The sequence below is a fragment of the Giraffa tippelskirchi genome, chromosome 5 (genome assembly GCF_054371585.1).
Source record: "Giraffa tippelskirchi isolate mGirTip1 chromosome 5, T2T-mGirTip1v1.2.pri, whole genome shotgun sequence".
Lineage (NCBI taxonomy): Eukaryota > Metazoa > Chordata > Mammalia > Artiodactyla > Giraffidae > Giraffa > Giraffa tippelskirchi.
The window spans coordinates 162,338,269-162,351,448 of NC_137279.1; the positions used below are offsets into that span (position 1 = coordinate 162,338,269).

A 13,180-nucleotide genomic window follows, 5' to 3' on the forward strand; every position below is an offset into this window, starting at 1 on the left:
TCCACAGGTCTCTGTTCCCACATCAGTAAAATGAGGATAATAATATCTTCTCTACCTACCCCTAGGGTGTTGTAGGTATTCCAACAGAAAATGGGAGTAGAAATGCTAACACACTCTAGATCCTCTCTAGATACTCTCCATATTCCTGCATCTGGTGGGGGCGGGGGAATGATAAAGGTTCTTGGGTAGCTCCCCTCCCTAACACTCAGCTCCATGGACGGTCCTGTCATCAATCCGCACAATCACCAGCTTTGTGCTTTTATGATCTCAAAGCATCCTCACATTCCTGAGAGGGCTGATAATAATAGCTAAGATTAATTCCACCTAGGATATGCTAAACACTCTGTTGGGGTTTTTTTTTATATTCTTTATCTTAAATCATTAAAATAATTATGGATGGTAAGTATTTTATTAATCAAACACACTTTAATTTTTGTGTTTTGTTTTTGTGAATCACCTCCTTGAATATAAAACTGATGTGTTGGTATTGGTCTAATAACAAGGAAAACCAGAACATCAACAACAGATTAGAAAACAGAGTACAAGAATAGATGAAGTATGAAGTTCAGTGGGGGGGGGAAAGCATGTTCTCAATAATAAGATGGGAAATCACCCTTTTCCCAGATGTTGGGGAAATGCAGGCATTATTATCCCCATTTTATAACTAAAGAAATTGAGACTCAGGGAGGTGAAGTAGCACACAGACAGTCAGTGATATAAAACCAGAATTGGAGGCACAGGCTTACTAGAGCCAAAGCTCATTTTCTTTCAACCATACTACACTGATTGCCTCCAGAATCCTTGTCTATTCTAACCCTCATCAGACTACAACCTTCCTTTCTACAGTTATTAAAAGCCTGAAAGTGAAGCTGCTCAGTCGTGTCCAACTCTGTGTGACCCCATGGACTGGGGCCTGCCACGTTCCTCCGTCCATGGGATTTTCCAGGCAAGAAAACTGGAGTGGGTTGCCACTTCCTTCTCCAGGGAATCTTCCCAAAGGGATGGAACCCGGGTCTCCCACACTGCAGGCAGACTCCTTGCCATCTGAGCCACCAGGGAAGTGTATTAAAAGCCTGGGATAAGAGCATAAGTAACACTCAGGTATCATTACCTGGTCTTCCTTGAAATGAGGTGCTAGGAAGGTGGGTTATGGTGGGGATAGAGGTTTGTGGCTGGGGTAGGTGATGAGAATTGGCCCAGAAGGGAAATACTGAAATGGTCAACAGGAACATTTCTAGGAGTATATGTTGATACTACAATACTCTGGGCACAACTCAACATTAATTAAGCCAATAAATATATTACTGAATACCTAACACATGCTGGCGCAGGGGCTACAGTGCTCAGATGTGGTTCCTGCCCTGATATACTCTTGTGAATCCTGAATTCATAGAACCCTTTTGTTAAGCATTTAAAAATTAAAAAAGAAAAAACAGAACGAAAGCTAGCACACAGTATTTTGCAGACCTAGGTGGGAAGCAAAGAAAGAAGGGGTATCAGAGCTGGGGCTTCTCTTAATAAACCCATCTTGGTATTTGTGTGCCTGTTAGGAAAAACCTGCCAGAACCACAGAATTTAAGAAAGTGTGTGTGGAGGGAGGTGTGGGGGGTGGGGTGGGGAATAGGACAGGGGGACGAGTCAGTTTTGCTTCTCTCCATCTTCCATAGAAGTTACTGAGGATGGACTCCCATTTATTCCTTTCTTTCCAACATGTAACACGGCTGGAAAAGCCAGAGGTTTGGAGACGAAAGGGAAAGGGAAAGGGAAGTCGCTCAGTCGTGTCTGACTCTTTGCGACCCCGTGGACTGTAGCCTACCAGGCTCCTTCGTCCATGATTCTCCAGGCAAGAATACTGGAGTGGTTTGCCATTTCCTTCTCCAGGGGATCTTCCCGACCCAGGGATCGAACCCAGGTCTCCCGCATTGGAGGCAGACGCTTTAACCTCTGAGCCACCAGGGTTGGAGATGAAGCACTAGCCCAAATATGGCCCAGGCACCGGGGCTGTTCTAGCTAAGTAGACACCATTGTATACATTCCTCAGCTCTGAGACCCTTTCCCCGTCAGCTTTCCTTTTGCCAGTATGGGACCCATTGGAATATCAAGCAGGTGGCTTTCAGTTACAGGGGATTGTGGCTACCTAGTCAGTAGTTGGAAGAGTGAGAAGATAGATATTTAAATACTAAAAAGGCAACCTACTATTTTTATAGTGTCTTATAGCTTATAAAGCTTTGGCATCTACCATCTCATCTATTTACACTGGATCCTCAGGATGATTTATGAAGTAGAGAATTGCTATTATCTCCATTTTAGCGGGGGGATCACCAAGCCCAGAAAAGTTGATGTTGTCATTCTGGTGTCAGAGGAATTAGGAAAGCCCAGAGAAAGCACAGGCATCATCCTGACTGCAACAAGAAGATCAACCAGGGAAGGCTTCCTGGAGGTGACCCAAGAGCTGAGTGTAAAAAAAAAATTATCCACAAAACAGGTGAAGGAGTGGAGAGTCCAGGTAGATGACTTCACAAAGGTTTGAAAATATGATGAAGCCTGGAGAGGCAAGACGAAGCAAGATAAAGATGGTGATGGTGGTGACCGTGACCATAGATAGCTAACACCTGTCTACGCTTACCAAGTTTGGATACTATTACCAAGTTTGGATACTATTAGAACACATGCTGTCCTAAGTGGTTTATTTAGGCTTATTTACATTAATTCTCACACCTGTCTTGTTAGCTTGATACTTTCATTATCCCATTTTATTTACAGATGAGGATAGGAAACTAAGGCACAGAGAAGTTATATAACTTAAGAAATACGGCCAAAATCACATATGATCTTGTGTGCTAACTTAAGAAGTATGAGTTTCATCCTAAGAGCCAAGGGCACCTCCCAGTCTGCATGAAAGATTCTCAGCAGAGAGAAGATGGGCACAGATTTGTGATGTAGAAAGCCTTCTCTTGTTCAGGGTGGACTGGGTGTTGGGGAGGGGAAAACTGAGGAGGCTCCTGGTTCAAGAACCTAAATAGACACAGTGGGAGTAGAGAGCAGAATGCCCCACGTTTCTGCTTTCGCTGCCTGTAAAGGCAGAATAATATATATCCACCTACCCGCCTCAGGAATTGCTAGAAAATTAATGGGGTAGAAACCTGACTGGCTTTCATGTGTTAAACAACACCCTGAACCACTGCTGGTGTTCTTTAAATGCTGAGCATATAAAATGTGCTCTGACAGGAGGAGCCGGGAATAATTATAGCTTGCTAATCATTGTTAATTTTACCACAGCTTTGAAATCCTGAACTTTCTCAATGATTCAAAAAAGAGATGGCAACTCTTCCATCCCATCCCAGTAGCCACACAGAAGCAGACAAGTAATTTCCCACAAGCTCCATTCGTTCATTATTTGCAGTGGTTCAGCTAGTTACATGGGGCATAGTGAAAGAAAAACAATGATTTGCTCTTTTAGAATCAAATTGTACAAGGAACTCCTTATAGTCTTGCTGGTTCTTTGAATGTGTTCCTTTTCATTTCCCTATATTGAGTACGTGCATAAATATTCCCAGTTTGCCGTGTTTGAAGGAGAGAGGGGAAAGTGTTTAACAGAACTTCTAATATCCTGGCCACCCGGACACTTGGCTTTTAACTGTGATATAGAAACAGACCTGTTTCTAAACCTTCCTTCAGATTCGGCACCACTATTTCCATAAGCACTTATTTAAGGTCTCAGAACAGCCAGGCAGAGTTGCAAAGGCATCTCCAAGGAATCTGAGGAAACTGCTGGCCCGGCGACTTTAAATTCTCTAAGCCTCACCTACACCACCTATGGAATGGGTCTGATAGACAGTGAATACCCGTCAGGACCTGACGTGAGGATGAGATAATGTTTGTGTACTGTAAATTATATAAATCCATGCTATTAAGGGAACTGTAAGACTTAAGGGGGTTCGATCACTGGGTGGGGAAGAACCCCTGGAGAAGGGATGGCAACCCACTCCAGTATTCTTGCCTGGAGAATCCCATGGACAGAGGAGCCTGGTGGGCTCCAGTCTACAGAGTTGCAAAGAGTAGGACGCGACTGAAGCGACTTAGCACACAAGCAAGGGACTGAGAAAAGAAGTGAGGAAGTGAAAGAACTTAAAGCTGGGAGGGACAACGGCTGGAACAAAACCTGACAGTCCCACGCCATCCTTCTCAATACAATTTCTGAGAACTCCAGCCGCGGACAGCTGCCTGGACGCCCAAGGTCCTCGGCTGGAGGCTGCGCCTAGGGCGGGTCCCTTCTCTCGGGTGGGGCCGGGCGGGCCGGGGGCGGTACCCCGTCCCCCGCCCTCAGCCGAGTATCGGTTTTTCTTTCCCAGGCTTTCGGTCCAGAGGAGACGGGACAGCCTCCGCCTCCCTGATCCTATCGCGGGCGGCGCAGGGCCGGCTGAGCCTTTAGTGGGACGGGGACGAGAACCCGGGAAGGGGCGGGCGGGGAATCTGTCACCCAAATACCAGCGGGTGAGTCGGCGGCCAAACCAGCCCGGCAGGTCCGGCGGAGTATAAGAGCTGGAGGGAGCGGCGGGCGGCAGACGCCTGGATACCATCCCACACGCCGGAGCCGGAGCCCAGCGGAGTCTTCAGCCCTCGCCAGCCCGCGCCCGGTCCTCGCTCCTCCGCCCCACCATGGCCCGGGGCCCGGGCCTCGCGCTGCCGTCGCCGTGGCTCCTGATGCTGGCGGCGGTGATCGGCCACGCGGCCGCGCAGAGCCAGTGCGTGTGTCCCACCAACAAGATGACCGTGTGCGACGAGCGCGACCCGAGCGGCCGCTGCCAGTGCCGCGTGCTCGGCTCGAACCAGGCGGTCAACTGTTCCACGCTCACATCCAAGTGCCTGCTGCTCAAGGCGCGCATGCGCGCCTCCCACAGCGGCCGCGCGCTGGTGCGGCCGAGCGAGCACGCGCTCGTGGATAACGACGGCCTGTACGACCCCGACTGCGACCAGCAGGGGCGCTTCAAGGCGCGCCAGTGCAACCAGACCTCGGTGTGCTGGTGCGTGAACTCGGTGGGCGTGCGCCGCACCGACAAGGGCGACCTGAACCTGCAGTGCGACGAGCTGGTGCGCACCTACCACATCCTCATTGACCTGCGCCACCGCCCGGAAGCCCCCGCCTTCAACCACTCGGACCTGGACGCCGAGCTGCGGCAGCTCTTCCAGCAGCGCTACCTGCTGCAGCCCAAGTTCGTGAAGGCCGTGCACTACGAGCACCCCACCATCCAGATCGAGCTGCGCCAGAACTCGTCGCAGAAGGTCGCCGGCGAGGTGGACATCGGCGACGCCGCGTACTACTTCGAGAGGGACGTCAAGGGCGAGTCGCTGTTCCTAGGCCCCCGAGACCTCAACTTGCGCGTGGGCGGACACCCCCTGGTCCTGGAGCAGATGCTCATCTACTACCTGGACGAGAAGCCCCCCCAGTTCTCCATGAAGCGCCTCACCAGCGGCCTCATCGCCGTCATCGTGGTGGTCGTGGTGGCGGTGGCCGCCGGCGTGGCCGTCCTGGTGATCACCAATCGGAGGAAGTCGGGAAAGTACAAGAAGGTGGAGATCAAGGAACTGGGGGAGATGAGACAGAAACCGAGCTTGTAGGTACCGGCGGGGCTGGGGTGGGGTGGGGTATCGGATTTCAGCAAGGTTCCAGACCCAAGTGAGTCAGTCACCCTTCTTGACTCTTGGCCCGCCCAGGAGATATTTCTCCTCTCACATTCCTGCCTCCCCCAACCGCCACCGTATTTAATAGATCCTGTTCTCAGGGTCACCTCGCTTTCCGACTTCTGTCCTGAAGAAAGCATTTCTAAAATTCCTTACCTTTCGGTCCAACCAGAAACCTGACTCCAAGAGTTAAGGGAAGTTTGGCATAGGGTTATGTATAAGAATCAAGTGTCTGTATGACTACCCAGCCTGGTTTACAAGTGCGGAAATCCATGCTGAAGGCTTAAACGCTTTTAGCTGGGAAACAGCTGCTGTCTTGGGTTTAAGTTATTTCATTAGCTCCACTTGTATCATGGCCTTCCTGATGAGGAGTTCGCTAATTGGGCCCATGTTGTATCTTCATTTCCCATCGTTTGTATTACCGACCACACGTGCTTGTCACCGGGAAAGAAGCCTGACTGAGCTGCCTGCACACATTTTAGATATCTTTATTTGAGGGCAGACTTTGGCCCAGAAACTCAGCATCTGTTCTTCAACTTGCCCTTATTACAGCTGGTACTAGTAATGTTTCTTTTGTAAAATGTTTGTACATAGGTTGTCTTTGATAATGCTGTTGTGATTTTTTTTTTAAAAACATGAATTTAATAAAATATGGAAAAGGCACAAACCAAAAGATGGAGTTTGTGAAAACTTGCTCCAGATTTATATGATTTGGGACTGCTCTAATTTCCTATGACTCAGATTTCTTACTTCAAATTCTAACACTTCTTAGCAGGATAGGCCTTTTCCCATAGCCACTCTGGTGTTTCTGAGATCCCTGAGCTGGCAAGTGTAAACACAGGTGTTTCTAAATAAGGTTGTTTGGAAACCCCCTGCAGGAGGGTAGGTCTGAGGGAACCGGCTAGAACCAGCCAGTGTTGTCTGGAAAGGGGACCAGCCTTAGGTTATCACCAAATGAGAATTCTCCCCTGGAGAAGAGAACTCTACCTTTGTCTCTGAGTTAAGTGACTTTCCCACATGGTTGCAGCCAGTCTGTAGCGGGCTCGTGCTCTGCTATGCGTGTGCATGTGCCCATGTAGTCTGCTTTCCTAAGGTTTTACTAGTTAGGTGCTTTAGAAACTTACCGCGTTTTAGCTGCAAAAAAATCTTGTCTCACATTTATCTTCTTGTTTTTACTCATTCACGCTTATTTATGTGAAGCAGGGTGTGTTAGAAGGTCACTGTGGGGTAGCCTAGTGGTAAACAAGTTACTGCAGTTCCTGGGAAGTTGCTGCAACCATGGGCGTGTACAAAGGATGGAGTGGTTGGTACATCCAACCCCAAATAGCTAGGTCCAGGACCTCAGTTTCTTCCCCAGAATACATCCCACATTCTTCCTCTGACTTGCACTGTGGTCTATGCCTGCCCCTCAAGAATGAAGCACCAGTAAGATTTGGGATAAGGGAGCTCTAAGCTGCTCCCTGGGCAGCTTGGGGCCGTGACTGGTGTGTGCTGAAAGAATGATACCTTATGGTCCCCAGAGTCTCTTAAGCCTGCAAGCACTCCTGCTAAGAGAAGGCTCCAAACATCCTTTCAGGTGAAAATGGGGCTTACCAAGGGGAGAAGGCTGATGTAGGCTGGCTATGGAAGGGACAGCTGACGTGCCTGAGGTTAGAATGAGAACCTTAACAAGGAGAGTGAAACAATGCTCAGGCCAACTTCCCACCCCTCACCCACCCTCCGCACCCCAGCTCCCCCCATCACTGAAATACCTTAGCTAAAGAGACCTTGGCAATCACCTCTATCCTAACCTCTCATCTTATGGATGAAAGGGTGAGTGACTTCTCAAGATTAATGTTTCTGTGACCCAGCTGAAATGAGACAGATTCTTGATTCCTCATCCAGTATTTTCACTGCATCACACTGCCATTGTTTCAAGGGTCACTTCAGAAAACTATCACTTGACTGCCCAGAAAGTAAACAGATTAAGGATTGAGTGGGCGGCTGAACAAAGGAAAAAGTTCTGAGTGACCCCATTCTTCATCAGAATGTGGCTTTTGAATAACTTCTAAATGTCTGCATTAATTTTGGGCTGAGTCACTGATTGCACTTTATTCATGGTTCTTGAAGCACTTTCACTTGTATCATCTCTGAGGCGCTGGCTTACTGACAATCAAGTGTTGACAAACCTGGGTTCAAATCCTGCTGTACTGGGCAATAAGTCACTTAACTCTCCAGGTTCCTCATCTGCTAAAAACTACAAATCTCTATTATAAAAATTAAATGAAGGTAATTGATAGGAGTGCCTAGAACTTGGTGCTCAATTTTTTCCTCTCTTATAGATTAGGTCTCTTGTAGCTCAGCCGGTAAAGAATCTGCCTACAAACGATTCCTGGGTTGGGAAGATCCCCTGGAGAAGGAACTGGCAACCCACTCCAGTATTCTTGCCTGGAGAATCCCATGGACAGAGGAACCTGGCAGGCTACAGTCCATGGGGTCACAAGAGTCAGGCACGACTTAGCGACTAAACCACCATGGATTATGTTCATTTCACATGTCAGAAAACTGAGGTCCACAGAGGCTGAGGCTGAGTGACTCATGATCACACATCCTCCATGTGCCAAAGCCAGAGAGTAGAACCCTTGTTTCAGCTTTCTAGCCCAGGTTTCTACCCCAGGCACCAAGCAGGTTCAGTGCCTGTGTGCTGCTGCTGCTAAGTCGCTTCAGTCGTGCCTGACTCTGTGCGACCCCATAGACGGCAGCCCACCAGGCTCTTCTGTCCATGGGATTTTCCAGGCAAGAAATGGGTTGCCACTTCTTCCTCCGGGGATCTTCCCCACCCAGGGATCGAAGCCAGGTCTCCTGTGTCTCCTGCATTGCAGATGGATTCTCTACGCACTAAGCCACTTGGGAAGCTCCAGCAGGTTGAGACATCTTTCCTATTCACTTCTTCCAAGGAAGAGCTCCTCAGACTCTGTTCTGTACTCAGCTCACTTATGTCAGTCACAGGACTATACTATCCAGAATTGGCTCTCTCCTGGGGTTTAGCCACCACCTCCACATTCCTCCCCCACCCTCCTGCCCCAACTTAACATTTACTGTTTTGAGCTCTGGCCTGGGGCTGCCTTTGACAGGAATGTGAAGAGCAGGTATGATTCACCTTGCAGGTCACAACTTGTCTTCTGAGCCCTGCAGGAGGTTCATTTGATTTCCTTGTTTTGGTCATCAGGGCTGTCTTCACTCTTGCTATTTCCTTAATTGGAGCAATTTTTTTTGGACCCGCCTCATGGCTTGTGAGATCTTAGCTTCCCGACCAAGGATTGAACCCAGGCCCTCAGCAGTGAGAGCATGGAGTCCTAACCACTGGACCACCAGGGAATTCCCAGAGCAATTCTTTAAATCACGTACTTTTTACCTGCTTACATACTTTTGGCTTCACTGTTTTTTGAATAGAATCACAATGTCAGAGCTAGAAAGAGGATCGTTTAGTCCAAGAGTCCATTTTCTGGATGAAGAAACTGAGGCCCAGAGAGGAGAATGGATTTACTCAAGTCTTGCAGATAGTGGCTGAGCTACCCTATAGCTCCAATACCCTGACTTCTGTCTTGTCTAATGTCTGTTTCACTTGTCTCCCTAGTCTCCTGTTTATTTTCACTCTATCATTTCTGTTCTTAAATTGTAGTGGGTTTCCTTTAGTTTCTTAATATCACTTAAATGGGAGCGATACTTTGGTCAAGTGTAAAATGTGTGGGTTTTGAAGTTACCTGGCCTTTCAGACCTCTTTTTTTCTTGTTTGTAAAACCAGTGAGTCTTGTCTACTATGCTTGGTTTTAAAGATTAGACATAAAAGATTGAGTACATATTTAGTAAATGATCAGTCTTGATAGAATGATAGCAAGACCCCTCAAGATCCAAGGGAAATAACTAACTAGTCATGGTTGAACTCTCCAATGCAATGCAAACAGCACTTTCAGCCTACTTCTCTAAGGGACTTCTCTGTCCCTAGGTGTCTGCTCTCAGGGAGATGAGAGCAATCTTTGAGGTTACCTGTTTACAGAGGTGAAGTCAGTCTACCTGGTTTGTATGAAATGGCTGCCAAAGCTGAGTGAGATACCTCCGACTCTGATGTGAGAAAGAAATAAATGCCTGTGTTTTCAAATTATGTCATTGTTGGGTCTTTGTAAGAGTCTTTTATTTTAGCAAATCTTTTACCTAAACAATTATTGGTGGCCATATTATTATTCCTGTAACAGACAAAAAACAAACAATGACACAGAAAGTTAAATTACTTGCCTGTGGTCACACATCTAATAAGTGGCATATCTGAGTTTAGAGCCCAGGCACATTGGCCCTTAAATCCAGGTTCTTAACCAATGTATTATACTGTCTCCTAGAATTTATAAATTTGCTAGCCAGAGTATATTAGCTTCTGTTACAACATATTATTACAAATCTAGTGGCTTAAACAGTACACATTTATACATAGTTATTACCTTACAGCTCTCTAGGTCAGAAGGCTAGAAAAGACACAGGTTTCATTAGGCTAAAATCAAGATATCTGCATGTTACATTCCTTTCTGAGGGTGCTAGGGGAAATTTTGTTTCCTGCTCGTTCAGTTTATTGGCAGGATTCAGTTCCTTTTCAGTTAGGGGACCCAGGTGTTTGATTTCTTCTCATAGACTGTAAACCAAGTGCTTTCCCCGGTTTGTAGCAGCAGCCTATTTCTTACCTCATGCCCCACTTTCTTCATCTTCAATACCAGCGATGGCAAGTAGAATCTTCACATGAATCTTTCTCCATTGTCCCATCTTTTTACAAAAAATGTCTCACTTGGGAGGACCCATGTGATTAGGTTGGGTCACCCACATAGTCCAGGATAAGACTGTCTTCCCTCAAGGTCTCTAATCATATCTGCAAAGTCTCTTTTGCCATTAATGTGACATATCCACAAATCCTGGGGATTAATTTGTGGGCACCTTGACTGGGAAGGGCATTATTCTGTCTACCCCTCAGAGAATGAATCCCCTGCTCCCCACAAACCCATGCTCTTAACCATTATACTCTACTGCCTCTGTAAAATTTTAGGCCTGAATGCAATTCTGTATTTTGTGATAAAAGAGCTCTCTCCCCTGTGGCCCTCTGCTTTGTCCCTTTTTGAACAAAGCCTTCACAAGGAGGAAAATGAACTCTTGGGAGAATTATTCCTGTACCCCACATGGGGTCATGCAAGATGCCTGGCACTGAATAGACTCTCAAGAAATATGTGTTGAAATGAAACCATACCAATGGCTGGCATTTATTGAACATGTATAATGTGCCAGACACTGTCCTACAAACTTTACCCTGATGATCTCATCCATTTCACAACAATCCCATGAACAGAAGATATGTTCTGTTGTTCCTGTTTTAGTGCTGAGGAAACCAAGGTATTAATAAGTGACTCGCCAGAAATCACATTGCTGGTAAGGAATACAGCTAGAATGTAAATCCAGGGCTACCTTCCCCAGAGTCTGTGCTTTTATCACTATGCTCTACAATACTGCAGGGTAAAGAACCATGTTCCACGCCTAAAAGTGATGATGCAAGTTGAGAAGCTTATTCTCAGGGACCCAGAGGGAATTCCCTGAGGGACCACTTGGGAACTTAATTCATTTCTTTTACAATCAACAGCATATCCTGGTGGGCATCTTGCAGTTGTAATTTCCCTCCTGGAGCCATTCTCTGTCATTGCTAAACACCATCAGAGGTGTCATTACTGCTTTATATGATGAACTCTAGGAAGGAATTATTAGAAGGGTGGGGATGAGTACGGGATCCTAGTTTCATTCAGTGTTAGGAATTGCACTGAGCTCAGGAGAACTGTGTCCCCTGATTCCACCGCAAGCCAAGATATCCTCAATGTCAGTGGAAATTCTCAGGTCCATGCTATACCAGGAGGGGAAGGAGGGGAAGAGAAATGTCCCAGAGCAACAGTCTGAATACTCAGCTTACCAACACATCGTGTCTTCTTGGACAGACAGGGTCAAGAGTCTCTTGACTAAATCAGTTTAACCTTTCAGTAGCCTTATCCATGGCTCCCACTCTGGAGCATCACAGCCCCTTTGCTGGTCCCACTACTCTCAACTTCCTGGTTGGTTGGTACCATTGGAGGAAATGTTCCAACCACCCAGATATTTTGATGGGAAGCACATTATTACATGCTATCGAAACACAGCTTGATACAGAAGGTGTCAATTCAACTAGGTCAGCAAGGAAGCTTGATGTCTTGGTTCTCTCTTTTTAGCCGTGTGATCTTGAATCTGGTAGTTTACCTCCCTGGTCCTCACATTTACATTGTCTAATGGATCTAATGATATCCATTCACTCTGGCTCATAGCACTCTTGTCTTCTAATCTCCCCTCAACAGGACTAAGGTAAGTGTGACCAAGAGGCTAGTTTGGCCAGTACTGGAGGGAAGAGGTCTTGAATAACTGTAAGTGTTACCTGGACACCACCCCAGATTGGATGACCTGTGTCCTTAAGGATTTTAAAGGTTTATCATTCACTCATTCTCTCAAATATTTTTTTTTTGTCTTATTTTTGCCAGATACTGTACTAGCTTTGGGAGTATATGATGCACTAAATAGACGTAGTTCCTCTGGTGTTTGTTTTTTGCTTACCTGACAACCTTGCAACCTTCTCAATGAGGAAACACACCTATTATGTGAGTCTTGGTGAGAGGCTAGGTGGTCCAGCTCCTGGCTGATGGAATATGTGTGTGTAACCTGGCTCAGTCAACTGAACTCTCCTGCCTAGGACATTGACCTAGAGGACATGAAGCCATCCATCAACCATCCATCACCTGACAAATTAGTCCCAGCAGCATTAACTTTGCCAACTGTACAACCACTCCACAGATGTCAACTGTCCAGTGGCAGCATACCAGTGGGCCATACCAATTAGACTGTCCCATTGCTTGCCCCTGGCTGTATTCCTACTACCCAGCCAACCTACTTTCTGACCATTTTCTGAATCTGGTTCTGCAGTCTTCCCACTGATGCTGTATATTTACCCCAAATCCTCCAATAAATTCCTTTTATGCTTGAGTTTAGCCAGAATCAATTTCTGTTGTTTATAACCAACAATCCAACTGGTAGAGTCCCTACCAGTGGAACTGAAAGTCCAGAGGCCAAGACAGTCTTAAAGTATATAATCATAAAGGTAAGGGCATAATTGAAAAATGAGATAAGTGCTCTGAAGACAAACAGCACATATGGAAGTTCTGACTCTGCCTTAGAGAGAGTCACATCCTTAAGGAATTGATGCTTGATCTAAGAGTCAGGATATGGGTAGATGTGATTTATGCAGGGAAGGAAGGATTTTAGCAAAGGAAAGTAGTAGGTGTGAAGGTCCTGAAGCAGAGGGAATATGGCTTATCTGAGAACCTCAGAGTAGGCCAGCATCCTAGAATGCAGATAGCAAGGAGAAGGGTGGTGCTACTTGAGGCTGGAGAAGTGAGCTGAGGACAGACTTGTTGTT

At 46.7% G+C, this 13,180-nt stretch overlaps 1 protein-coding gene across 1 annotated transcript; it reads left to right on the forward strand.

The window, feature by feature from the left end:
• Window positions 1–416: 416 nt before the first annotated feature.
• TACSTD2 (tumor associated calcium signal transducer 2) lies at window positions 417–12,745 on the forward strand. The gene is made up of 2 exons (XM_081486759.1): window positions 417–5,615; window positions 12,249–12,745. The coding sequence occupies exons 1-2, from the start codon at window positions 4,660–4,662 to the stop codon at window positions 12,274–12,276; spliced, it is 984 nt and encodes a 327-aa protein (XP_081342885.1). The 5' UTR covers window positions 417–4,659; the 3' UTR covers window positions 12,277–12,745.
• Window positions 12,746–13,180: the final 435 nt, after the last annotated feature.